The sequence below is a fragment of the Pundamilia nyererei genome, unplaced genomic scaffold, assembly GCF_000239375.1.
Source record: "Pundamilia nyererei isolate P.nyererei 1_Seehausen unplaced genomic scaffold, PunNye1.0 scaffold00047, whole genome shotgun sequence".
NCBI lineage: Eukaryota > Metazoa > Chordata > Actinopteri > Cichliformes > Cichlidae > Pundamilia > Pundamilia nyererei.
Genome location: NW_005187448.1, coordinates 3,361,831 through 3,389,247, shown reverse-complemented (window position 1 = coordinate 3,389,247; position 27,417 = coordinate 3,361,831). Strand labels below are relative to the sequence as shown.

At 41.6% G+C, this 27,417-nt stretch overlaps 2 protein-coding genes across 4 annotated transcripts; both read left to right on the top strand.

Annotated features, from left to right (window-relative positions):
- The first annotated feature begins 396 nt into the window (after positions 1–396).
- On the top strand, positions 397–13,846 carry LOC102194427 (ATP-dependent 6-phosphofructokinase, muscle type-like). Its single transcript, XM_005732653.1, has 23 exons — positions 397–484; positions 1,994–2,265; positions 3,225–3,298; positions 3,446–3,523; positions 4,602–4,791; positions 5,386–5,551; positions 5,723–5,767; positions 6,090–6,198; positions 6,295–6,390; positions 6,482–6,574; positions 7,315–7,440; positions 7,543–7,607; positions 7,960–8,023; positions 8,131–8,277; positions 9,220–9,290; positions 9,378–9,465; positions 9,579–9,731; positions 9,827–9,991; positions 10,190–10,251; positions 10,771–10,882; positions 10,978–11,077; positions 12,512–12,617; positions 12,707–13,846. Exons 2-23 carry the CDS (start codon positions 2,175–2,177, stop codon positions 12,846–12,848), a joined length of 2,343 nt encoding a protein of 780 aa, XP_005732710.1. The 5' UTR covers positions 397–484; positions 1,994–2,174; the 3' UTR covers positions 12,849–13,846.
- A 1,749-nt stretch (positions 13,847–15,595) lies between these two features.
- On the top strand, positions 15,596–26,841 carry larp4aa (La ribonucleoprotein 4Aa). Of its 3 annotated transcripts, none has more exons than XM_005732650.2 (17): positions 15,596–16,161; positions 18,363–18,480; positions 18,800–18,958; positions 19,682–19,766; positions 19,883–20,019; positions 20,118–20,221; positions 20,315–20,425; positions 20,520–20,573; positions 20,667–20,876; positions 21,572–21,675; positions 21,875–21,916; positions 24,082–24,321; positions 24,890–24,941; positions 25,050–25,208; positions 25,312–25,445; positions 25,540–25,741; positions 26,084–26,841. In XM_005732650.2, the coding sequence occupies exons 1-17, from the start codon at positions 16,045–16,047 to the stop codon at positions 26,483–26,485; spliced, it is 2,430 nt and encodes an 809-aa protein (XP_005732707.1). In that variant the 5' UTR covers positions 15,596–16,044; the 3' UTR covers positions 26,486–26,841. The 3 variants fall into 3 exon arrangements, with proteins under 3 accessions (XP_005732707.1, XP_005732708.1, XP_005732709.1); XM_005732652.2 differs by having other exon boundaries at positions 15,598–15,659; XM_005732651.2 differs by lacking the exon at positions 21,875–21,916.
- The last annotated feature ends 576 nt before the right edge of the window (positions 26,842–27,417 follow it).

Sequence of the window (27,417 nt, the reverse complement as noted above, 5' to 3'; positions counted from 1 at the left end):
CGCAGCTAATATAATTATGCTTTTAAATCATGCTGCATAAATAAATAAGAGCATATTTGAAACGTTTTGCTAAAAGACAACTTTTTTATATAAGTTTTAAAAAAAAAACCCAAAAATAAATAAAATCTTTGTTTACCTGAAAGCAAATTCTAACCCGTGCGCTTTTATTTGAGGTATAGACTTCTACTTCCGGGTCACGTTCCTTACATTTTTTTCTTCTTTCCATTCTTCTAAGCGAAACACAAATACCCCCAAAGCACAAATTGGTCCTTTTTGATAATTTTGTTTTCTTGTTTTCGGTTTGTCGTTACTGACGACAAAGACAAAAGCCGGCCCTGAATTTTCCTTCTCGCTTTAAAACGAAAAAAAACCCCAACTCTCTCTTTTTTTTTTCTTTTTCCATTTTTGGCTCTCAGGAAACAAAAAGCGAGCTGCGCGAACATCGGACCAAACCGCTTTTATTGTGAAACTAACTTCTCCACAGGTATTCTGATTAAAGTTTTGTCGGGTTTGGGGAAAAGTTTTTGTGCCTTTACAGTTTAGCGAGGCTTTATTTGACGAGCTTTTCTGTTATATAGATGCTTTTGAGAAAACTGATGAGAAATGAATGATGTGCGTATTTTTTTTATTTATTTAGTTTTCGTTTTTTAAAGCAAAAACTAAAGTCATCAAAAATCAAGTAGTTTAATAAGCATCAGGTGCAACTAAGCATAATGTGAGATGAGATCTGTGACCATGCTGTCTCACTGTGCAGAAAAGCTGTTTGGAGAATTTGCAAGCATGAGCTACTTCTTGTGTGTGTTTCATGTCCACACTTGTATTGGACCAGTCAGAAACTCTGATTTTATTCCTAAACAGTTTCATCCCTGAGGCATTTATTCATGGGGTTGGGTCTATTGTCTCGCTTGACGACCCACATGTTTCCCTCAACGTGGCATGTTGAATAGAAGCAGCAAAGCACCCCCACGACGGATAACCTCCACCTCCATGCATGTTTTCTTTCAAAGATTCTGTGTTTGGTGGGGGTCGGGACCCCCCACGTCCTCCAAACACTCAAAAGTGTACTGAGTCATAAAGTCAGATAGCTGGCAGTGGTTTTCTTCTTGCTGCAGATAGTAGAGTCATAAACACTGACCTTCGCTAAGGTGAGAGAGGCCTGAGGGACCCTTTGATGGTCACTTGTTGTTGTCTTGCTTTTGGGGGAACTTTGGTAACTTTGCCTGCTGTTTGTAGACAATGGGTTGGTCTGTCTCAAATATTCCGATTTTTAGGTCATTTTCTGCTCACACACCTATGATTTGTCTTAAAATGATTTTTTTTCTCATAAATTTGAACCTTTATAATATTTCCGTTTAAGGTTTAGCTTTGTATACATTTCAGAACTCCTTTTGTTTTTGCACGATTAAATCTGAGGTAATGTTTGAACATGAATCCTGATTCACTTTTTTTATACAAATCAGTAAAAATTTCAGGCTTTCATCTTAAATGATTTTTGAGATATTTATGTTTAAACATTGAGTGATGTATACATTCAAACTTTGGACCATAACGTTTTAGGCTCATCAGAGATGGGCGAGCAGGAGGCCCATGATGATCTTAGATGGAGGGGCCCTAATGCCTCTTACTGTGGGCATGTGGAGGGTCTCAGTGTCTTACAAATGTCTTTGTAACCTTTCATAGACTGATTATTTTAAATAAAACTTCCCCCAGTCACTCAGAAATCCCTGTGATTTTTGTCACAATGTGCTTCTGGTGAGAACTTCTCACCAGAAGTTGTCTAAAGGGCGTCCTTTTGAAAAAAGTCTGTTTACTGAACAGGGCTGTTACCAGTCAGGCCTGGGTGTGTCTTCCAGCTTAGCCAGTCAGATTAAAACAGGTTGGTAGTATTTTGGATTGAGCAGCTAAGTAGGTGTGTGGGTACTTTTTTATTTTTTGTAGTCAAACCGTTTCCTGCCACGTGCAATGTTTTTCTCTGTCTTGCTGTTTATTGCAGGTGATCCCTGCACCCGATTATATTTAGTCGAGCTGTGGGAGGGGGCAGGATCAGGAACAGTAGTCTATAAAACCAGTGGATTTACTCGGGCTCCCATGAGAAGACAGTGAAGGAAGAGCACTCTGTACTTTTCTTCCCCCCTCTCATCAAGGCCACCTGTCTGCCCGGTCCCTCTGGAAACATGTCTAAGGACCTCCAACCAACTGTGGACCCCACGAAGATGGGGGTCGGACGATCCATCGCCGTGCTGACGTCAGGAGGAGACGCTCAGGGTAAGCAGAGGAATGAGGCTTTGCTTTATTTTGAGCATAAAATGATTCTCAGTGGAGGGTGGAAAAACGATCAGACAGCATCTTCTCCTGATGTGTCTGATCACTGAATCCCAGCAAGCTGTTGAAGTCCTAGTTTCTCTTTGTCTCGTGGATGCTAATAGAGTATCATTTTATGCTCTCACTGCACAGCATTTTAAATAAGATCAGAAGCCAGAGAATATAAAGGGCTAGCAACATTTTTTCCAGTGCTGAATGACAGCTGTCAGAGGCTGACGGAGTTTTGGCTGCAAGTGCCATTTGAAGTCCAGCACATGATAGGAGGATTACATCTTGGATTAACTCCACCATCAATGCCTAATGTTACACTGCTCGTAATGTCTCAGAGTAGAAGTGTGGTGGGGGTTAAAACTGGATGAACTCAGATTGTTTAAAGGTTCAAGTCCAAGGTGTTATTATCACTGCTTTTATTCAAGTAGAATAATGTGGACTACGTGAGGATCACAGTGAATATGAAACACTAATTAAAAACTTTTCTCTTTCTCTCTATTTTTTGTTTTGCTTCTCCTGTGAATCCTTCTGGAGCTTTATCTGCCTCTTCTTCCCCTTGTGTGTTCCCTTATTTTACATATTTGGAGCTAATCTTAGTGGCAGTGACCTTTTTCTGGTATGGACAAGAGAAACACCCCCAACCACAGCTGCTGTCTATTGAAACAAGAGCTGCAACATGCCAACAGCCACAACACAAAGTCCCACAGTGGCCTTTAGTGTGCCGGACTTCAAGGGCCAAGATTATGCACAAGATGCACTTTTCCCTTATGGCTATTCTTGGCTTGACATGTGCCTGTGTGCACACTAAGTCACTTAAAGGTTAAGATAAGGCCCGACAGTGTTCGGGTGATATTTGATAGAAAGTTTGAAATGTTCAGTCATCACAGATCAGATCATTTGTGTGTTTTTAGGCATGAATGCAGCCGTGAGAGCCACAGTCAGAGTCGGCATCTACACTGGAGCCAAAGTCTACTTTGTCCATGAGGTATTTGAGCGGCATACAGGTGACATGTCGGCATCAGAATACAGCAATTAAATATAAGATGGAGACACATAGGAGAGAGTTTCCTGTTAAAGTCATGACAGAGGCCATCAGCTCAGGCCTGACGGTGTATGTTGTCACGTGTTGTAGGGCTACCAGGGCCTGGTGGATGGAGGAGAAAACATTTGTCTCGCTACATGGGAGAGTGTGTCTATGATGCTTCAGCTGGTGAGTGATGTACAGCTGAATAAAGACCTGTATTTATTGTACCATGGAGAAGACTATTAAAAATGCCTTTTTTAATATATATTGTAAGCTCATTTCTATGTTAAGGATTAATATTTAAAGAGTCACCCTGACAAAGAAATCAACAATTAACAGGCCAAAATTCATTCTGATCGGTTCATCTTTTGTCAGTTTTTAGGATCCTAAGTTGAATTTCTCATTACAATCGATGTTTATGCCGATAACAAAAGGAAGCAAATAAATACCTAAAAAATGAAGGAGGGAGTTTGTCAGCCTCAGTCTGACTAATCTGCAAAACATTGCATCTACAAATTGTGGAAAAATGTTCCAGCAGCTACAATCCTATGTCAGACAAGAGCGGGACAACTTTCCTCTCCCAGAGGTTCCCCAGCTGGTCTCAGTTCCCAGATGTTTGCAGACTGTTGTTAAAAGAAGAGGGAATGCCACACAGTGGTAAACTTGATCCTGTCCCAACTTTTCTGACATGCTTTGCTGTCATCAAATTCAAAATGAGCTAATATTTTTCTTAAAATATAAAATTTTCCCACTTTAAACATCTGATATATTTTCTGTGTTCTATTGTGAATAAAATATGCATTTATGAGATTTTCTAATCAGTGGATTCTGTTTTTATTTACCTTTTTTTGCAGCATCGCAACTTCTATGGAAGTGGGTTTGTGGTAACAAATGGATACTTCTGTAAATGCTTCTGATATCACAACAAGCTGAGTGATGACATTAAGCAAGTGATACTCCCTGTGATATAAGGATAGTGGTAATACTGAAGTTATTTGTCTAAATACAGCAGTCTGGCAAGGAGTGACACACTGACATTTATGAAGTGTGTGTGAATGGCAGCAGAGGCTGCGGCAGATTTCTAAGATATCGTCTTTACTCGTGATGCAACCTCACTCCATGGGAATCCAGGCCACCCTAATGAGCTGTTATAAAGCTGACCCGATGATATCTAACTGTTATGGAAAACACTGTTGGGTTAATTGTCTGTCAATGCTGCATTAATGTTTTCAAAGCCAGTTATAAAAGCTTCTCCTCTTCTTAGGGTGGTACTGTCATCGGCAGCGCTCGCTGCAAGGACTTCAGAACCAGAGACGGTCGTATGAAGGCCGCCTGCAACCTGGTGAAGCTGGGCATCACCAACCTGTGTGTAATCGGTGGAGACGGCAGTCTGACGGGAGCCAACGAGTTCAGGACCGAGTGGAGCGGGCTGCTGGTTGATCTGGTCCGAGCAGGTAAAGAGACAAACGAGGCTGCGAGAATCGTGAATGTGTCAAATCTTTCAGCCTCGTCTTTTTGTGTCTGACTAAATCTGTCTGTCCTCGTCTCTCTTCCAAGATTAGCTTCTAATTCATCACAAAAAGATGGGGTAGGGGAAAATAATGAAAAGCATGTGCATTCACTAGGAATATACAGTGGTGTGCTTTGTTTTGACCACTAAAAACTAAATTTGGGGACGTTTCCAAAATGCTGCATAAAGTTTAAATTTATAAGTTAAAGCCTCAGTCACACAACTCATACAAGCTCCAGTAAGGGCTAAATAACTGAATTTTACATTTTTTTCCACTCACTATGTGGTTGGCAATAAGCATTTTACCCTAGCAACCAGTAGATACCAAGGGGTTGACAACCAGTCTCTAGGCCTGTGCGTCTGAGGCTGCAAGAAAGAAAGAAAGATAAGAATAAACTTTATTGTTCCACTTGGAAATTTGTCTTGGACAAACGGCGCTAAACATAGCTGCATTTGCCTAATGAAAACCATGAAAATTAAAAATGGGGATAAAAACAAACCAACGTTTGTATCATCAGATTATGTATCATGTCTGCAGGTAAGATCACTGAGGAAGAAGCTAAGAAATCGTCCCACCTCAATATTGTTGGCATGGTCGGCTCAATCGACAATGACTTCTGCGGCACTGACATGACCATCGGTACTGACTCGGCACTGCACCGCATCATTGAGGTGGTGGATGCCATCACCACGACTGCACAGAGGTCAGACCCCACTGTGCATTCAAAAAGTGAATCTGTCAACCAAATTAATAGTTTGCACATATGTACAGGTAGAAAACTCTAGAAAAAAAATGGACGTATCGTCTTTCTTATGCCTGTCAGTTTATAGTGGATATACTGATTCTGCATATTCATTTTTTTCAAAATCCACAGCCACCAGAGGACATTTATCCTGGAAGTGATGGGCAGACACTGTGGGTCAGTACTCTATCTGTGTGTGTGTCATTAGACTGAGAGACTATTATATTTGCGTGACTTATTTATTCTCATTCATGTTTGCAACAAGTAGTTACAGTGCATAACATAACGAACTCTCTCCAGTTACAGTCTTCTTATTAATATGATGCTGGTGCACAAATGACCTGAATGCCTCTGTATTGTTTGTGTCAGTGGACTGGTGGGATCTTGTGACTGTCAAAGAGGTTTTGTGATTTAAAAGTACAGCCGAAAAAACATGTTCCTGTGGCTACGTCTATGAATCAGGCTGCTTAACCGTTTGTGTTTGCACACATGCGTGCAGTTACCTGGCTCTGGTGACGGCTCTCGCCTGCGGAGCTGACTGGGTGTTCATTCCCGAGATGCCGCCAGATGATGGCTGGGAGGACCACTTGTGCAGGAGGCTGTCAGACGTAAGTGTTTCTTCATTTGAAGATACCCACATCCTCTCTTTGCATGCATATTTGTACTTTTATCTCTGTTATTTTTATTTTTATTTTTTACTTTAGCAAAGAGCCCGTGGATCTCGACTAAATGTGATCATTGTGGCCGAGGGCGCGATGTGCAAGGATGGCAAACCGATTACATCTGACCAGATCAAAAAGGTAAGCTGTATGGTTCTTACTATTGTGCGAGTATTATTGTAAGCTATGCTGACAGTATACTGAACAAAGAGCTGGATTTGTTTGTGTCCAGTTGGTAACTGACAGACTCGGCTTTGATACCCGCACCACTGTTCTTGGACACGTGCAGAGAGGAGGAACACCCTCTGCCTTCGACAGAATCCTGGTGAGTGTCCCAGTAAAACGCAGAGTAGAATCCACACAGTACACAACTCTACTTCTGCCTCTACTGAGGCTCCTGACTCATGAGGAGTGTACTATGAAGTAAGAATTAATGGAGTAGTAAACCATAGTGAGCTAAAAGTCTGAGTTTCCTTAAAAAAAAGTAGCTTTTAAATGGCTAAATCACCATGGTAACTTACCTTGAACACGTAACCTGGTCTGGAGAAGGTTTAAAATCCTCTGGAAATGCAACATTTTTAATACATTTCTTTTATTTACAGCATATAAAGCAGGATATAGAGTCTTTGCTAGGAGAACCTGTTTTATATGTACAAGTTGTACAGAGGGTGCAGTCTGCAATAAAATAAACTTGAATAATTTTACTCCTCTGTGCACTAAATCACCACATTAACAGTTTTCTGCAGCATTAATTTCCTGTCTTATTTGTAACAGTGTGTTTACATTTTACTGTAATATTTTATCTTTTTATCTTTATATATTTGTAGTCACCATTTCATTATCATCATCTGATAACATCTGTGAGTGGAGTAGGTGACGCTCATAGGGATCATTTTATACAGAAGAGTCATATAATCCGCGAAGCACCTGTTTTTATTAGATGCGCATGAACGAAGCCTGAAGGGCTGAACTGGGTCAAGAAAGCTAACGGAAAGAAAGCCTAGCTGTGTTGAACTTTCTTCGTAGTACACCCTCTGGTGAACTGGCTCTGTTGGTTTCCTCTAGGGCAGCAGGATGGGAGTGGAGGCGGTGATGGCATTGCTGGAGGCCACCCCAGACACTCCCGCCTGTGTCGTCACCCTGTCGGGGAATCAAGCCGTCAGATTGCCGCTCATGGAGTGCGTGCAAGTGGTACGTCAGAGTATTTTCACCCAAGGAAAAAGATGATTAGTGTGTTGCTTTGCCTGTTCTGAGGGATATCCACTAACACTACAATGACTTTACGCTTTACAGACAAAAGAAGTGACTGCTGCCATGGCTCAGGGCAGATTTGACGATGCCATCAAGCTCAGAGGAAAGTACGTGTTTCACAGAGAGTATTAGCAATAAAACATTTAAGTGATCGACTAACTTTGCATAACTATGGAGCCTGAATTGTGCAGCTTCAGGCTCTGCCAATGTCATCTGCTCTGTGGGCTGAACAAATTAGACATTAGATGGCACATGCAATCAATTAAAAAACTTTAAAGTAAAACTTGCAATACCATTTAAATATTAAGTAATGCCTAATAACAAAAAGGAAAAATCATTAAAATACTGACTACAATAATTTTATATTGTTTATTCTGACTAAACACTGTAAAAGTCTAACAGCTGAGCCGTATTTTTAATCTAGCTAATAACCCACTAACCCTCCTTTATGATGTGTAGGAGTTTTGAAAACAACTGGAATACGTACAAGCTGCTGGCTCACATCAATCCTCCAGATACTAAGGTGAGCGACCTTCACCTTCTAAACCAGACTCGTCCTGACTCCCTGTTGTTACTGAATCATGTTTAAGGACCTTCAGCTGTCTCATTGTGTCCATCTGTCGCTGGCAGAGTAACATCAATGTGGCCATTATGAATATCGGCGCCCCCTGTGCTGGTATGAACGCTGCCGTGCGTGCAGCGGTGAGATTGGGCATCATCCAGGGTCACTCCATGCTGGCAGTCCATGAAGGTTTCGACGGTCTGGCTCAAGGACGGGTAATAATTTTTTTGGTAATCTGTTATCCTTTTAAACCAGAGAACCAGTGTCACACGTGCAAGAATCTTCTTCCTACTTCGGTTACGAAGACTAGAACTGCTTTTTGTTGCCTCTGGTGTTTTGTTTCCTGTCAGATCAAAAAATATGAGGATAAAACATCCATCAAACAGCGACGACAACTGTTATGTTATCGCACGTGGTGGTCACAATGGCAAGATATTAAGTATGAATGGCGACATACATGCAAGACATAAAAAGGCTAACAAAGCACTGAAAACACATGTTAGAAGAAAGATCAATGTGTACTTTAATGAGCACCACCAAACTGGGAGGCCTGAAAACTAAGGGCTCGGCCTCCCATTCTACTTTTAAATACTCCAAGAATCACAAATAAGCCCCCAGTCTGAGAATAAAGTGCTCTTGTAGGATAAGTATGGGGCCTGATTATGTATGTGAGGAGAAGGGTTTTAAAAAATATCCCTACATTGTTGTTGTTGTTGTTGTTGTTGTTGTTGTTAACTGGTGTTATTAACAACCGGTGTTCTTGCTTGTAGCATCAGAGAGAGAGAGAAGTTGCTGTGGTGAAGTTGTTGACTGGACTCAGTACTCAGTGTGTGTGTGTGTGTGTGTGTGTGTGTGTGTGTGCGTGTGTGTGGCATTAGTTGGTTCAGTTGTTGTTCAGTTGATTAGCTTGGAATTTATATTGGGAGCAATATAAACGCCCCTGTACCCATGAAATTGGAGCTATTCCCATTGAAGCCCTTTTTGCATCTATGTGTCACGTAAAGAAAAAAATAAAAAACGGGCCTTTCAAAATAAAAGACCTCTGCTTCTCTTCTGTTTTTATTGGGTGGGGTCAAATGCTGTACTTTGTCTTCCAATAGTTATAAGTGTTTTACTTTTATTATATAAGCTCAGTTAGATCTTCCTGTTCACTACAGATCGAGCCCATTATCTGGACTTCTGTGAGTGGCTGGACTGGAAAAGGAGGTTCAATGTTGGGCACCAAGAGGTAAAAATATGCATTTTTGTTCATTTATTTGATTTTATATTTAGAAAATAAACATGTATCCTGTATTTTTTTCGTGGCTTCCCGAAGAACTCTTCCAGGCAAAATGTTGGAGGAGATCAGCCAGAGCATCGCCAAATTCAACATCCACGCTTTGGTGATCATTGGCGGCTTTGAGGTAAGAAGTGGCAGAAGGCTTTGTTTCTCTTCTGCTCATTCAAAGTGAGCAGAAGTTCCTGAAACTAGAAGCACAGAAAAAAAAATGAATCTGCGTCTCCTCTTTTGCTGCAGGCGTATGTTGGAGGCCTCGAGCTGGTGCAGGCTAGGGAGAAATATGAGGAAATGTGCATTCCCATTGTGGTTATCCCTGCCACCGTATCCAACAACGTCCCTGGCTCTGACTTTAGCATCGGCGCTGACACTGCCCTGAACACCATCACCTCCGTTAGTGGCTGAACAGCAAATATATACGCACATGCACAAACATAAATTAAAAAGGAAGCAGTTTATCTTTTACTTTCTGGTTTGTTTCTCTGCAGACCTGTGACAGGATCAAGCAGTCTGCAGCAGGCACTAAGCGCCGCGTGTTTATCGTTGAGACTATGGGTGGATACTGTGGCTACTTAGCCACCATGGCAGGTCTGGCTGCTGGGGCTGATGCCGCTTACATCTTTGAGGAAAAATTCGACATTAAAGATCTGGAGGTGAGCTGAAAGTCGGTGAAGAAGAGGGCATGGCCATCAAGTGTGAGTTCATTGCTTGAAGTGACTGTCTGAAGAGGGCAGTTTCTTCCTGAGGACAGAAACATAATGAATTCGTTGTGTTGCACTCTTTTGGTTTCAGTTTTCTGTCTTTAAAGTTTATGGAGTCTGAAAAGTAATTAGGTGAACTTTTGCTCACAGGCGAACGTCCAGCACATGGTGGAGAAGATGAAGACAACAGTGAAGAGAGGTCTGGTGCTCAGGTAGGTTTTGTTCTGGCAGGGAAAAGAAATGAAGTGCAACAGGAAGAAGGTAAATGCCTGGTATAAAACCAGTAATCTGGTTAACTGCTACTGAGTAAATCTTTGGAATATCCAGTTGTTGTAACCCTCTGGTCATTGTGAATCACTGATTTAGCAGAGCATCAATCACAAACTCACAGCGAGTGCTTCAATTTTCTGTAGTACAAACACCAAAAACTCAGGATATTCAAAACAATAAGAACCCAGGAGACAAGTTCTTTTATACAACAGGCAATTTTAACTGAAAGCATGTCATTTCAAAATAGGAAAGTCACGGTTTAAATAATAAAACTAGTAAAGAATTGTATTTATCTGCTCTAGTTTGATTGGCTCACTGTCATAGTTGAATTCAAATGAGCCATTATTACACCTTTACAATGTCTGCTGTGAACAGGACCCATAATTCATGCTCTGAAACCAGATAAAAGTCCATTTATTTTCAGGCAACAGCAGAATAATTTACTGTTCATTGTTCAAAAGGAATGAAAGCTGCAATTCCAACTACACGACTGATTTCATCTTCAACCTGTACTCAGAGGAGGGAAAAGGCATCTTTGACTGCCGTAAGAATGTCCTTGGACACATGCAGCAGGTGTGTTCATGAGGGGAAATGTCCAAACGCAATAATTGGTTTGCTCCTCATTTTTCTGTGATTTATTCTAACTGCGTGTCCTCTACCAACTGCAGGGCGGCACTCCTACACCCTTCGACAGAAACTTTGGCACAAAGATGGGTGCCAAGGCAGTTCTGTGGCTTACTGACAAACTGAAGGAGTGCTATAGGCATGGTATGTGCACTTAAAGCCAAACTCTGTGTTATATATGATGAAATATGCCGTTGTTTAAAGTTTTGAAGTAAAGTTTCTTGAATCTGATATATTTATATGTAGAGTTAATTTCATGTTGTAAAGTCATAGCAAAGAAAAAGTACACCTTCTGTCAGTTCTAAGTCTGTACATATCAAAATTAACCTTAAAATTAGGTTAATAAAACATACGATAAACAGCAACTCATGACCTGTTACATCATCTTGGGATTTATTTGACAAATGTGTGAAAAAGAAGGTAAGTAGCAGCCAGTTGCTGCCAATCTTGCACTTGATTAACTGATCGTCTTTAAGTGTGAGCACTTCTATAAAAGCAGAGCTTTTGGCGGTTTTCTGCTCTGCAGCATTCAAATGTGTGTTAACATGATGCCAAGGAGGAAAGACATCAGCAGAGCTGTTAGAGGAGCAACTGCTGCTGCCCATCAGTCAGATAAAGTCCATCATTCTACAGTGAGGATTGCTCTCCAGTGGAGATCACTCAGAAAAGCTCCCAGTATTTCCATGAGTGGATGTCCCAGCAAATTCACCCCAAGGTCAGACCATGCAATCCTCAGAGAAACTGCAAAAAACCCAAGTGCTACATTTCAGACTCTATAGGCCTCAGTTAGCACGTTAAATGATGACTTGGATTTGCAAAATTGCTTCTAAACAAACCACAAAACTCCTAGAACAATGTCCTTTTGAAAGACATGACCAAAGAGGGAGATATTTGGCCATAATACCCAGTGCTGTGTTTGGTCAGAAGAGACACTTCATATCAGCGGTCAAGCACGGTGGTGATTTCAGCTTGTTTTGCAGCCACAGGATCAGGGCACCTCTCTATTGAAGTATTCTACAGTTAAATGTGAGGCCATCTGTGTGACAGCTAAAGCTGGGCTGAAACTAGCTCGCACAGCAGGACAATGATCTCAGTCACACCAGCTAATCTACAACACAATAGCTGGAAAAGAAAAGAATCAAGGTGGTGCAATAGTCTAGTCAAGGTCCAGAGCTGCCATAAATATGTGGACATTAGAAAGACTGATACAGTGATACATAAAACTGCTGTACAACGGGGTGAGCTTTAGTTCTTCAAACAATGCTTCTGCTTTTTAATTTAGTTTTGGTTAAATAAACAATGAAACTGTGAAATTGTTCACAGAAACTGAAAAGGGTGCTGTTTTTAAAGCTGCTGAAGACCAGATGATTGTTTTTACGTTCAATGCTCTAATATGTAAAAGCTTCCAAGTGGCCGAACCAAACATTGACAACAATCGTGTAGCAGATCTACGTCATGTTTTGTCATTCTAAATGTACATTTTTCATACATAATCATATGTTATGAATATTCCTTTCAGTAAGTCATGTGGAATGTGAATCATGAATGAGTTAATCAGTTTGTCTTTGGGGCTTTTAGGTCGTATCTTTGCTAACACAGCAGACTCCGCTTGCGTGATGGGAATGAGAAAAAGGGCACTCACCTTCCAACCTCTCGCTGAATTGAAGGAAGACACAGATTTTGAGTATGATATATATTTTCGAGCTCACATGTTGTAAGAATATAAGTACAATAACAAGCATCCGAGTGAATGATCCCTCCCATCTGTTGCAGGCGCCGCATCCCTAAGATACAGTGGTGGCTGAAAATCAGGCCCATCATGAAGATCTTGGCTAAATATGACATCAAACTGGACACCTCTGAACACGCCGACTTGGAGCATGTGATCAAGAAGAGTAGCTTTCTTGGGAAGTAGACGCCATCTGCTCCCTGTTAGCACGCAGTTGGACAGGGGGATTTTGTTCTTTTCCATAAACAAACTTATGTTTTCTTGTTTAACCATCTGTCTGCCTCAGTAAAAGAGCTGCTATCTTTCCTGTCCTGATTGTTTGCTTCCTCTTTGTAGCCCTCCTCATCCTGAAAAGCTTTTCCTGAATACACAGTGCAGAAGAAAACAAGCCATTAAAGATGACTGATAATCCCCCCAAAACACTGTGTTGTTGGTGATTAATGCCAGTTAATGTGAACTGTCCAGAGAAACTAGCAGACTAATTTTTAATTTACACTCTATTTTGGAAATGGTGTCTGATCAAAACCCATACAGCGAACACAGTGATTAAAAGTTTACATATTTAGCAACTGCGTGACCTGATGATCATCTAGATGTCATTTAGTGTTTTTGTTTTGTTTTTCCTTGTAGCCATAGTAAATTGTACCCGTTACACCTATACATATGAATTTTAGGTCACTGGAAGCGCTGATATAATTACACCTAATGCATCTGAATTAGTAAGCCTCAATCACAAATCTTTAGAAAACGTCCTTTACTCCAAGAGGTTCTTGCCCCCGAAAATTTTGAACCCCAATTGAAAACCATTGATGTCTGGTAAAAGCAGCCAGCTATAATAACGTGATCCATCGGTGCACATTCAGCCTCCTTTTCTTTATCCTGATTTTGAACAATACTTGAGCTGGGTGCAGCTAAAGATGGACTCATAGCGATCTGTTTAAATATCCTCTGCACATATTCAAACACAGATATATTATTCTCTGAATAAGCTCTGTTTGTATGGGTTTGTCATAAAAATAAATGTATGTGAAAAAGCCATAACAAAAAGAGATTACCTATGTTTAACGAAGAACTGTGACTACAACTGAAGCAGCCTTTGTTTTGTTTCATTTGTTTTCAATAAATTTTGGTAAATTTTCTGGTAACAAATGTTATAACATGTTAATAAAAGCTTTGTTTACTGACTTATTCTTTTGAGGCACTTACTAATTTATGGTTTTGCTGAAATTCCCATATCGCTGTGATGATACGTAGACTTGAAAAGAACAAATGAGTGATTTATAGAACCCTGGCCTACTCGTGCGCCACTTTTTTAAGTACACACGTTTAACTGCTTTTTAACATAAATAGCTAATCAGCCAGAGAAGCAACTTTAACCTCCTAAGACTTGAGCTCTTCCATGGCATGCATTTTTAATATTTCTTTGATATTTGGGCATATTGGGATCTCATGAATGTAAAAACAAAGAATTGCCAGATCTTTTTTTTTTAACCTCATTTTTATTTCTGACAAAAATGAGATCGACATATGAGGACATTTGTTTTAAATTTTGATAGAAAAGTGGCAGTAGAATGTCCTCCTAAGTGGATATCAGGCACTTGTAGAGAAATATTAGTGTTTTTAGGTCTAGACAATCCAAAATGTGATGTCCACATATGTGGACACAAGGTCCTAGGAGGTTAAATGTGATGTGGTTGTTTGTGTGGGGCTGTGTATGTCAAGAATTGCTGATCACATGTCTATGGTTTCCAGATAATGGTCTGAAAAAGAGAAAATATAAGTGAGCAGCAGTTCCCTGTGTGAAACTGCTTTGTTGATGTCAGAGGAGAATGGCCGCTTTGAGCTGATAGGAAGGCAACAGTCACTCAAATAACTATAAGTTAAAACCCAAATATGTGAAAGAGCATCTCTGAATGTATAACATGTCAAAACTTGAAGCAGATGGAGGCCACACCGAGTGCCACTCCTGCCAGCTAAGATCAGGAAACTGAGGCTAATTTGATAAAATGCAAGATTGTAAGAATCCTGATTGGTCTGATGAGTCAGAACATTGATCCATTCTGCTTTGCACCAAGCTGTGTAGTGTGCGTCAAACTCAGGTTAAAATTCAGAAAATTCTGGGTTTTTCAGTAATGATATCTGAAAATCTTAGCAGGTCTCTGTGTCTTTTGTCAAGCACATGTTTGGGGCTGCACACAAATACCCCAAGTCCCTGAGTGCTTTGTTTTGAATGGTACATAAACACTGGAGCCATTCTCATTCACAATGTTGATAATCCAATTATGGATCCATAATTACCAGCATAATAGAATGTTACCTATCTTTGAGAACCCATTTTTGGGTTAATGAAATTTATTTTAATCATCTGTTCCTGATTACATCTAGAGCAGGGTGCCAGGAAATCTGATTACGTCACAGTGCTCTCCTTTTTACTTCTGTTGCTGCCACACAAAAGGTCCCAAATCACTCATTATTCCTGCTGGTAATCAACAAACTGCCTTTTCACAATGTAATCAGCACAGTAACTGAAACTGAAAGCCTATACTTCAGAGAATTGCAGCAGGCTGGTGGCCTGTATATAAAGCTTATGCAGCGCCCAACATAATGCTGCATTTAAGCTGCATTTATTACAAGAAGTAATAAGAAATAATGAAAACACGCATGAAGGGTGAAATGGCCTACAGCACAAAAAAGGTATGTATCCCAGTGTGTGTCTTATTATTTATGTATTTATGTCATGGATTTCTTATGGTTTAAAGTCAGGAAAATAAGTTCAGATTCTCTGGTACCCGAAAAATAACATTATATGGATTTCACTTTATTTATTCTTTAAAAAACAAAACAAACAAAAGACAGCCACTGGGTCTCGATGTAAGTGCTCTTACTAAAGAAAAACTACAGTGTAAATCCGGAAAAGGAAATAGCGCCGTAGAGGTCACCGAGTTCTCGCGGTGGCAGCCGGGACTTCGGCGGACTGTGTGCCTGCGCTGAGGAAAGGTGCGTGTCCCCAGTGTCCGCTCCGGTCGCCCGGTTAGGAATGCGCCTCACGAACCCGGTGTGTGCTGTAGTATTTGACGAAACGCCAGTGGGGACCGCCGTTTAAGAAGAGTCATGGTTTGGCACTGCTTGTACCATTAGTTTCTCGGCGTGTGAGCTTGATTCATTGAGCTAGCTAGTCGTTAGCCCGCTTCGTTGATTCATACTCACGCTAGCTTCAGTCTGTAGCATACCCGCTAGCCGGTTAGCCAATCCAGAGTCGAGTAGGAGAGAACCAGACTGACTGCTGAACTCAGCCGGCGTTTCGGGGAGAAGCGGCGGCGGTGGTGGTGGCAGGAGGGGGCCGGGAGAACGCGACGGGGTAGAAGTGAGTCAGGAGCGGCTGATGAGTTCAGACCAGAGCGGAGAGCCGCCGCTGCTGCAGGAGGAGGCTGATCCCGGACCGAAGACCGGTGGGAAGGACGAGGCTCCGCTGGGGAGCGAGGGAGGGTCAGGCGGCATGGTGAGTGAGGCCTTCTTTAGCCTGTTAGCTTACTGGCTAAGCGACTGCCGCTTTCTAACAGGGAGACCTGTTAGCACAGTACGCCCCCTCTGCGTAATTAGCTTTGTTATTTATTACACATCTAAAATTAACTCAAACAAGATCAAGAATGAAACTTTGAGCGCGTTTGTGAATGTGTGTGAGTTTTTGCGTGACTGTTTTGTGACTATGTGAGAAAGCGGGACCAGAATCAAAGACTTTCACGACTACTTACTCTACTTGCTGCCAGTACAAGCTTTACTTTTACACACTTGGTGATGGTGGCGGTGTGTGTGGGGGGGTTATAGCAGTAGCTCTACCGCAGCTCATTCAGATAGCTGCTAACTGTAGCTTAGCCGTTGTAACCAGCAAGCTCATTAAGTAGTTTGCTGAGTAATCATTAGCCCGTGAGTTAAGTTTTGACAGAGCTTTAGGATGACTGCGGTGGTATTTGAAGCGGACACGCGCCGAATCAGTTGTTTTCCGTTAGCGGGTGAACGATGCTTCAATTACTGGCCGAATGATAGTGTTCATTCACTCCGTTATCTGTGAGCTAATCGCGGTGCTAGCAGACCTAGCTAGCGCAGTGACATGCGTTGCAAATACCTGGCCTTTGCTGCGCAGCGCAGTCAGCTGACATTGCTTGGCTCACTGTGGCCTGTAACACAGAAGCGTGCATTGTAACCATGTGTCAAGTTGCACCGCACATAAATGTCCGCGCTTGTCTGAATGGCACAGAGGCCTCTCCTATGGGTATACATCCCGTTCTTGTTGTGTGATCGGGGAGGAGAAGTGCCCTGAGCCATACTACCACCGGCAGCTGCTCTTGTCAGGCCAAGTGCTTTTGCAAAAAAGAGCCAGGATCTGTTAGCAGGTGGTGAATGACAATGTGAAGTAAATCTGACAGTTTAGCAGGAAGCTGCCATCCACTTTACACAAGATTAAAAGCACAGTCCACAGTTAGCTCACATCAAGATCACATCGGTGTCTGTAGATCTTAATGTGTCAGTGTGCAATCTATTCTTGGCCACAGATCTTTGCAGGGTCAGGATTTCTTCTGCCAGACCATAGCCGGTTTGGTATGGAGAGTCACATCAGATCTGTGGATAACATACATGGGAAATAAATTTATGCTGGTGAAGGTAACATGTAACGTGTTAGTTTGCAAATATTTTGACTACACACAGCTTTTATAGTCACCCCTCCTTGAGGTGAACAGGGTAAGGGCTGATTTTGTTGACAGGAGATCACAAGGCCTTATGGGGACATGTGTCACTGGGATGTTCCAGCCATCAGTATAAATTTAATCAATGAAAATCAGCAGACATAGCTGTAGTTGGCTATGACCCATCTACAGCTCCTCTCTTAGTCTATTATGGTGTTGTTGAAGACCATAATTTAGTTTGGCTTTGTTGTCCCCTGGTGTCAGAATCAAAATATTTTATTAATATCAGAGGGGAGTAATTTTCATTCAGATGCACACTTAAAACATAAATGGGGAAAAATACAAATGAAATATAAAATATAAACAAAACTGGATAAAACTAAGGCACTCAAACTGCCATATTAGAACAATACTATAAACATTATAGACAGTGTATTAGTTATAACAGTCTAGGTGTCATAAGGGGGAGTTATAAAGTTTTTTGGCCAATAGTAGGGGTGATTTCATGTGGTGTTTTTGTGGTGTATTGTGGTTGAATGAGTCTTTTGCTGAACATGCTCCTATGGCTGTCCAGCACAAGGTAAAAAGGGTGTGAAGGATTGTTCAATATTGACTGTAACTTGGATTGCATCCTCCTTCCTTAAACCTCTGCTGGAGTAAGGGCAAACATGCCTTGAGACGTGCAGCAGAGGTCTAAGATTTAAAACTCTGTTTCTTAAAAAGGAATAAAAAGCAACCGGGGGGAAAAAAGAAGCAAAACTCAGGTGACAGATGTGTAAATGGTCACACATTTGTTAGTCAAAAGAGCCCTTATTTGAATGCGTCTTACGTTTGAAGAACCACTAAAAGCATTAAACAGATGAAACGTGTGCATTTCAGTGCTTAAATATAAACTCTTAAATTTCAACAGTAAAATTTAGATAACTGACAACTTACCTCTGCTCGAAAATAAGCATCACTCTGCTTTCAGTGTTTGTCGGAACCAAATTTGATTGATTCTCCTCTTTCTGTTTTGAAGGTCACCTTCAAGGGTGCTGGTTTGAATCCTAATGCCAAGGTGTGGCAGGAGATGCCCGTGGCCCCCAGCGAGACCGTTACCAGCAACCCTCATTGGTCTCCCTCGGATCTCAATGAGGGTAAGAAATGAAAGAATATGCTAAACTGATTTTATTGCGCTTTACAGCACGTGTTTGGAAATTAAGTTTGAAGGCTTTTTTGGGAAACTGGACATTGTGACACCCATGTCTACTCATGGGATTATTTCCCCTTTTTGAGTCAACACTCCTAACGTTGTTATTGGTGTTTTAAAATAATTTTGGGGCCTTACTACTTTTAAAAAAAAAATCGCAACTTTTTTCATGTACACAAACAATAAATAGCTAAACCATCAGAGATGCGGGTAAGTTTGAAATAGACTGTGCTCTTTCTGAATCAGACTCTTTACCTTGTTCACAGGTTATTCTGAGCCTCCGTCTGCTGGGTGCAAGCAGTATACCGTGGGATTCCCGGCCCTGGATAACAGCAGCTCCACAGCAACAGCTGAGATAGCAGTAAATGGAATGGACCCTCCAGAGTTGGGCTTTTCCCCCGCTGAGTCTACAACAGGGACCTCAGGTCAGTCCTGACACAAGAAGTCATCTTCACACACACAGGCTGCAGCTAAAAATTAGTGTTTTTTCAATACGTCTGAAAACAGGAAATTATGAACAACCTGAATGCACTGAGGTGGCAGATTGAGTGATCTGATACCATAAAATGTATCAACAGCTTAAAATACAGGACTTTCATGCAGATGTGTTCACAAAACTCTTTGTCCCACGAGGGAAATTTGTCTGGGAGCCAGATGAAACACTGGCTAAACTGAGAGACTGCTGGGTCACACCTAACCTGTAGAGTTATTTGTATTTAATTACCACCCTGACAAAAACCCTGTCTTAATCACTTGTGTTGCTAAGCATATGGAAACTTGGAACCACTGGCCCCTGTGTTAGTTACACCTGTGCAATCTAATGCCCCCCCAAGGTCATAGATAAAGGTGTTGTTGTACACCCTGTATGTGTACAACAACACCTTTATCTGAGTTTGAATGGAGTAGAGTAAAAGTCACCTCAATCTAGCCGCTCTTCCAGTAACTCCAACTTTTCCTGTCGCGCTTATGACACGGATGAATCTGACACTGTTGGAGTCATTTCAGTCACTGCTTATAATGTCATGTGACATCAGCATATGTCTTTGAAAAGAAAAAGGTTGTGTTGGAAAAATAATGTCATTAATGCTTTTTAACAGAAAACATTGCAATTTTCTTTTTTTAACCAATGATTCTTTTACATTTTACAGTGGATTCAAAAACGGAAGAACAGCCAATCTCTTCTGAGAATCTGCGAGAGTCTCTGAAGAAAGAACTGGAGTATTATTTCTCCAGGTAAGAAGCCAACACCTAAAGCAAATTTTTTTTATGTGCAAAATTTAGAAAATAGTTTTCTCTTGACTGTTTGCAGAAGCTAATCTACATGAATGTATTTATTTATTTTGATTCAGAGAGAACCTCTCAAAGGATTTGTACCTGATGTCCCAGATGGACAGCGATCAGTTTGTCCCTATTTGGACTATTGCCAGTATGGAGAGCATTAAAGTCCTCACTACAGACATGGACCTCATTCTGGATGTGTTGAGATGTAAGTGAAAAGCTGAGGATGGCTCATGTTTAAAAAGGTGTGTACTGATTGGTCTTTTGCCTCAGCTTAAATATTCTTAAACCCACTCTTCCTTCCAGCCTCTCCTATGGTACAAGTGGATGAGAAAGGGGAGAAAGTGCGTCCTAATCACAAGCGGTGCATTATCATTTTGAGAGAAGTTCCCGAAACCACACCTGTTGAGGTAAGAAAAAAAAAAGTTTGACTGACAGGCCATTAAAGCACTGAAAACATAGTTATATGCTTGAAGTGAGTATGCATTGTATTCAATTCACAGGAAGTGGAGTCATTGTTCAAAAATGACAACTGTCCAAAGGTTATAAGTGTCGAGTTTGCACACAACAACAACTGGTACATCACATTCCAATCGGACACAGATGCTCAACAGGTACTCAGCTCAACTCTTCTTCATCATGTCTAAAGTATTCAGATGAAATCCAGCATCACTGATAGTCGTTTGACTCTTTTTCTTACCCCCCTAGGCGTACAAGTACTTGAGAGAAGAAGTAAAAACATTTCAGGGAAAACCCATTATGGTGAGTTAAATTAAAATCTGACATTTTGGAAAGGCCCCTCTGTAAACATCTTGACGTCTGTTGACACATTTCCCCTCTGATTCATACCAACAGGCCAGAATAAAGGCCATCAACACATTTTTTGCAAAGAACGGCTACCGTAGCATGGACAGCAGCCTGTACGCTCAGCAGTCCCAGAGCCAGTCCCAGTACAGCTCTCCGCTCTACATGCAGCACGTCTACCCCCAGCAGCAGTACCCCCTCTACGGCATCGTACCTCCCACCTGGACACCTTCGCCCACACCGTACTTTGAAACGCCTCTGGTGAGATTGACTGTGCTTTTGCTGCTGTGAGACTAACTAAAACCCTCTGTCAGAGGATCTACAGTCAAAGGGGCGAATTCAGTGTAATCTTAAAAGTGTATTATTAATGTTAATTTATTATTTATAGAAGGTGTTTTTGTCACAGGACTTCAGGGACCATTGCACACCTGCACACCTGCACACTAATCATCCAAGTTTATTTTGCACTAATCGAAATAACTGCATCTTTACAAATATAGCCAAATACAGTCAGGCATTAATGTCTGTTCTGTGTGATTATTAAAACCCAGAAAACAGAAAGCCACACTTCATGCACCTCAAAGGCTTTTGTCTGCGTTCATCACCAGCATTCAGCACCTAAATATAATGCAGGAAATCAACCGTGCAAAATGTGTTTCGCGCCAGCTGTGGCAGAATCCCTTGTTAGTTATTGCTTCCTTATTTATTGTGATGCTTAAATTCAGATGCTTTGCTTTCTGAAATGTCAATGACATAAATACACAATGTTGCATAAGAATTGGCTGGGATGTTTTTGTTTTTTTTCTTTTCTAAATCCGCTCTACAATGAGCTTACCTATTTTCATCTCCTTGGGGAAAGCTAAACAACAGATATCTGCAAATAAGTGTTTCTTTAAGGAGGATTAGTAAATACTGACTTTTTTATTTATTTTTGCCCCCTTCCACCTCTTGAGCAGGCTCCGTTTCCCAACAGTAGCTTTGTGAATGGATTTGGCTCCGCTGGACACTACAAGACCAGCTCCAGTTCTCTTAATATCTCTCGCCCATTCAACAGAAGCCGGTAAGGATTATTGTTGTGAGCTTTTTGTTTGTTTGTTTGGGGGGGTCTCTTTTCTCAAACATATTAGAATGTTTTATCACTTGTGTTCTTGTTTGCATGAAGTTAAACAGTGAACATCGGACCATCTCTGTAATACAGTTTGTCTAAAGTTAAAGAGGGAACTGCTCATCACTCCCTGTCTTCTTTTACTTCCCCACAGTGTACCCCTCTATTCAAGAAAGAATGTAATAAATGCCTTCAGGTACCACTGTTGTTCTATATAATGAGCTTCATTGCTTCCCTCATTTCTTACCATACCGCAGTAGCCAGATGATTAAATACATAACAGGCCCCATGCCTTCTGCCAGGCAGATTTTTATGGCCATAATCGTCCTCGTAGTTGTGATAAATGTTTGGTGCCTTTTTATGAGCGTCCTGGATTTGTCTTTCCTTTGATAAATGCTGGCTGCAATCTGATTTCAAGCAACTGGCTTTATTTATTTATTTTTCCAGTTAAGGCCATCTTGCCCTTCTTTGCATTTACATTATTACATGTGACAGCTTCTCTCCATCACAACTAACTATCCATCATGTGTAGTCTCTTTTTATTTGTGCTGCTTTCATTCGTGACTGTCATCATATGCTGTAACAAAGAAATGCTGACAGGAGTTGAGTGTAGGTCATCTCTGCTGTCAAGCATCAATTCATACACTGCATTTTTGTGCAAAGAGATGACAACTTTTTCAAGCGTGTTCATCACGTTTGTTCAAAAGAAGCTTCACAAAGACATAAGTCAGACCCAGTGATGAGATCATGATGCGCATAGAGGGAAAGAGGGATGGAAGAACTGACTTTGGTTCTCTCGCTTTCTTCATCTTTTCTCTTTGCTCTTTCTCTCTCTCTCTCTGTTCTCCCTGTGGACTTTCAAAGTCAGGAATTTCAGTCCCAACCCAATGAGCGTTCAGATTATGAGATCTGAGGGTCAAAGACCGGTGGGAAGATAAGTTTATGTGAAATCATGCTAATCATACAACATCTAAAAGGTTTATTTGTGGCACAAATCCTGGCAGGTCTTGCAGGGGTGTTGTCAGCTCTGCTCAGTGAGTTAATGATTGGTTGCAGATAGCCAAACACAGTAATTCTGACATCTGAGTTTTAGCTGCTTCAGCCAATCATGACCTCAGTTGTAGTCCAAAACCACCTGCATGTCTACGTTTACTCTGAAGACACAGCATGTTGTCCCATTTCCCTTGCAAACTGTCAAGTTTAGTGTGGTTGCCACCAGTGTTTCCTTTGAACTGACTGAACCGTTTTAGCTTCTTTTCACTAGAAAATAGTTTATTTCCTTTGAAGACTTCAAATGAAATGATGTGTATAGGCTTCTAATTACCTCAGATTGAAGTGCATGATTTTCAGTGTTTTAACACAAGATTTACTCTTAAGTTCATACAGTGGTTTAGGGCTGTGCGTTATGACCAAAATCTCATATCCCGATATAAGACGTTTATCGTCCCGACAACGATATTTATCACAAAAGTTTTACGTTTTCTGTAACTTCTGTGAATCTCGGGCAACTCGACTTGCACAAAGTGTTTTTCACCTGGGCGTCGTGTACCTGGAGTCGAGTTTAAACGGACACAATTTTAACAATTTTTGTGAGTATTACACGGCGTGCTGCTGGGAAAAGCCTGTCCTAAGGTTTTTATTTATTTTATTTTTTTAGCGCCTGACGGCTCTTTTTAGCTTCTCATCCGTAAACACGCTGCATACTATTTCATGTGATTCAGTTTATTTTGAAAAATCTCAACAGGATCTTAAGCTTTATTGTGAAAGGTTTATGTGGAAAATAAACAAGCGGTTTTACCTTTGTTGTTGCTAACGAAATGCATAAAGCAGTTGTCCGTCCGTAGTGTGGGTATTTTAAATATGAGAGAAATTCTACAGTGACCATCAAAACGATGAAAAACTATTGCTGTAAACAGTTCATTTTGCGACACCACGAAACAAACAATAGCGTAATATGAAACGATAGACGTTTTTATATCGTCATCCGAAATATATAGTTATATCGAACAGCCCTACAGTGGTTTAACATCTTATAGCCAACAAATTGGATTAATGTACTTGTAACAGCTGCTGAACTGCTTTCAAAGGCTCTGGATGTGTATTACACAGATCTGTTTCCTTGGAACACATAAGCATAATGTCTTGTGTATTTTATGACTGCAAAAAATACACGACAAAAAGTTGGTAAATGTGTAAAAATATAAATCCTGAACGGAATAACTTATATTACGTGGACTTAAGTGTAAAAGCACCTTAACCAAAATTTATTAAGTTCAGTAGGAAGCACTGGTTGCCAATTTGTATGCAGAGCATTTTAAATGCATAGTAACCTTGATCTTCACTTTCCCCTCACGACAACAGAAACCACGTGAAGCCCCAGGTGAGGCCAAACGACGTGACCTCAGCATCCGTAACACCGGTCCCACTGGAAAGCCTGACCGGACTGCGAAGCCCGCAGCCTCCTGCTCCCAACGCTACTGCCGCCGTCTCCACTACTAACACAGTCCAGACAACCACTGACTTGACCATGGCATTCTCGCATCTACCCCCCTCTTCCTCATTGGACGCCAGCGATGACAGTGGGGTAGCTGGACGTGGAAGGTAAGCATCACCTGTTTCAAACCTGGTCGAATGTTAGAGCTGCTGCTCGTGGGTTAGATTTGATAGGTTATGATATTTCCATCGATTTAAGCAGGTTAGAGTTGACTTTAACCAAAAGTCATATTTTGAACTAAATGCAGTTTAAATGAGTAAAAGGGTTTTTAGACCTAGACATGAGTGTCATTTCAGTGGGTAGGTACTACTCAGATTTGATTTTTTTTTTTTTTTTTTTTTTTTTTTGGTAAATGAAACAAACAAAACAGTCAACTTGGGAGTTCAAAATTCCACTTACAGCATTAATCATCAACTTGAAGACTAAAACTAAACTTTTTTCCAGGAGCATGCCTCACTGTGTCCCCAGTGTCAACAGCAGCACCTGTGCTTGAGCTAGTTGCACATGTTCTTTTTTGTCTGTTGCTTCAAACATTTTCTTTCTGATTTATATGTAAACATCAAATGATGTCATTGAAATTTGCTTATTGACTGACGCATGCTTAATGGATTTGGCATGCATATGACTTTTGACTCACTTGACTCCTTATTCACACCTTATTTATTTGTATTTCAGACGTACGACCTACAGAGGAACACGGAGGAGGCGAGAAGAAGAACGGATTGCGGTAAACAGCAATTACCTATGGCCATAAAACTTGTATGTTGTGTTTAAAACCATGAACCATGTAATGATATTTCTGCCCGTTGGCTCTGTTTTTAATTCCTTTTCTCAGAGGCCTGTACCCTTAACAGAGGTCAAGGTTTCACCACCCAAGTTTGACCTGGCTGCTACCAACTTCCCTCCTCTTCCGGGCTGTGTGGTCAGCACACAGGGGGAGCCAGTGTTAGAAAACCGGATGTCGGATGTAGTACGTGGTTTGTACAGGGACAAGGTAAGAAAACGAGTTTGTAAATCTCTTGAACAATGATGCACAGAAAGCATTGTTGAGATGAGGACTGCACAAGTGTAACCTTCATGCACTTTGCTTTTTATAGGCAGAACAAGCCAATAAAGAAGCCACTGCGAGTCCAGGTTCAGGTCAAGTCACAGAGGAAGCTGTGGCTGTCATAAGTCCTGCCCCGGCAGCTGCAAAATCTGCTACTCAACCACTTGGACCTTCAGCCTCTGGGTATGATTGTCTCTGCTCTTAATTTGAGCATGTTTTGTTCTTACAATAAAACTTAAAATGTTAGCTTTGCTAACTGAACCTCTTGTCCTGATAGTACTGTTCGTCAGGAGAAGAGAGTCGAACGGGTGGAACCTACGACTCAAAAACCAACTCCACGCACACCTGTCAAAACTCCGGGCAACCCCGCCTCCACACAGCCTGTGCCTAGCTCCAGGCCTCAGACCTCTGCTGCTTCCACACCAGCCACACCCAGCACGGCTGCCCCTGCGACAGCCGCTCTTCCCACCCCTGCACAGGTGAGAATCTGACTTTCCTGTTGTTGCTGCCGCCACATGAGCACAGTTGTCTTCCTGATGATGAGATCTTTTGCGCATAGAGGGAAAGTGAGGTAGTGAATTGACTGGCTTTGGCTCTATCCCTCATCTCTGTCACTCTTTCTTTTTTCTTCTCTCTCTCTCTCATTTCACCCCAACCCCTCCCCTCATGCTTCTGTCTCACCAAAAGTCCAGAATTTTCACTCCTACCCCAATGAGCGTCAAGATTATGAGATCTGAGGGTTTGACTGGAAGGGTGCTAAAACTCAGTAAATGAGTGTATGTTTTACCCATCTAATAAATGTTTTTTCTGTTTTTGTTTAGGAGCCCCGTAAACTCAGCTACGCCGAAGTGTGTCAAAGGCCACCCAAGGACCCTCCCCCTGCATCCCCTGCCCCGGCCACCCCGGCCACCTCTAGCACTGCGTCGGGCCAGCCACTACGTGAATTGCGCGTGAACAAGGCCGAGGAGCCGGGCTCCAGCAGCAGTCCTGGAGACAAGCACGAGAGAAGCCACGACAGGGAGGGGGGATGGGAATGCAAGGAGAGCCGGCCACCGCGTGAACGTGACTCTCAAGGCTACCACCGCAGCAATGGTCCCAGGGGCACCGGGGGCCTCAAGTTCCGGGACCATAGGCGTCCTCCACCACCCCGACGCAGCTCCCCGCAGGGAGGATACAGGCACACTGGAAAAGAGCAGAACATCCCACCAGTATCGCCAAAATAAAAACTTGATATCAATAGAAAAAGATGTATGAATATATACATGGATATATATAATTATATAAAAATGAATAACATAAAAGCAACAACAATTATGGTAGCCACCTTCCTCACCCCCCTGGAACATGTCCAAAGAGAGGCTTTTAAAGTGGCAATGAGACTGACATCCAGGACTTATGGGCAAAATGACACCTGAAGAACTTTGACGAGTGATTGGAAAAGAAACAAAAACGTTGTTTTGGCCTTCAGAAATACGCTTAAAAGAATTTAAGTGTGACTTACCTGAAGGTTGTTGATTCGTTCATGCTCCGCTAGGGAAAGGTGGGATGCTGGGCCTCGTAAATGGCCCTCTACCTTTTTTTTTTTTTTTTTAATTAAAGAATAGATGTTGGTCTGCAAGAACAATATGCACTAAGAAAAAAGAACATGCATATATGTCATGTACATATACAAAGATATCACTAACACGCAATGAGACATCAGTTTTTGTTTGTTTTTTCTCTTGTGTGCTTAGGTTTGCAAGTATGACTGAAGGGTTGACTGATGTCTGTGTATGCATCGATTGTTAAGCTAAATGACTGAAGTGCTGCAGGGTGCTGTCACACTGATGTAATGATATTGAGGACATTTTGATTTTTACAGCAGAGATTCTGAATCGTCCTGAAAGGGACAATGTGGTCTTCTAATGTATATCAATGAATTGTGTTCTATGGTGGTATTTTGATCCTGGTTCATGATTGGCTTAAACGCTCTCTGTCAGATTATCAGAAGGTGTTGACATGCACCGCGGTCAGATGTGTGATTTTTCTTCAAAGCCCGGATGCTCTGTAGGGGGGGGGGGCTCACTGGGCTGTTAGCCACGGTGAACCTGCTAGCCTGGTCCAAAGTTTTTCACGTTGAGTTTTACGTGTTTTGAGTTTAACTGTTCCGATGAAT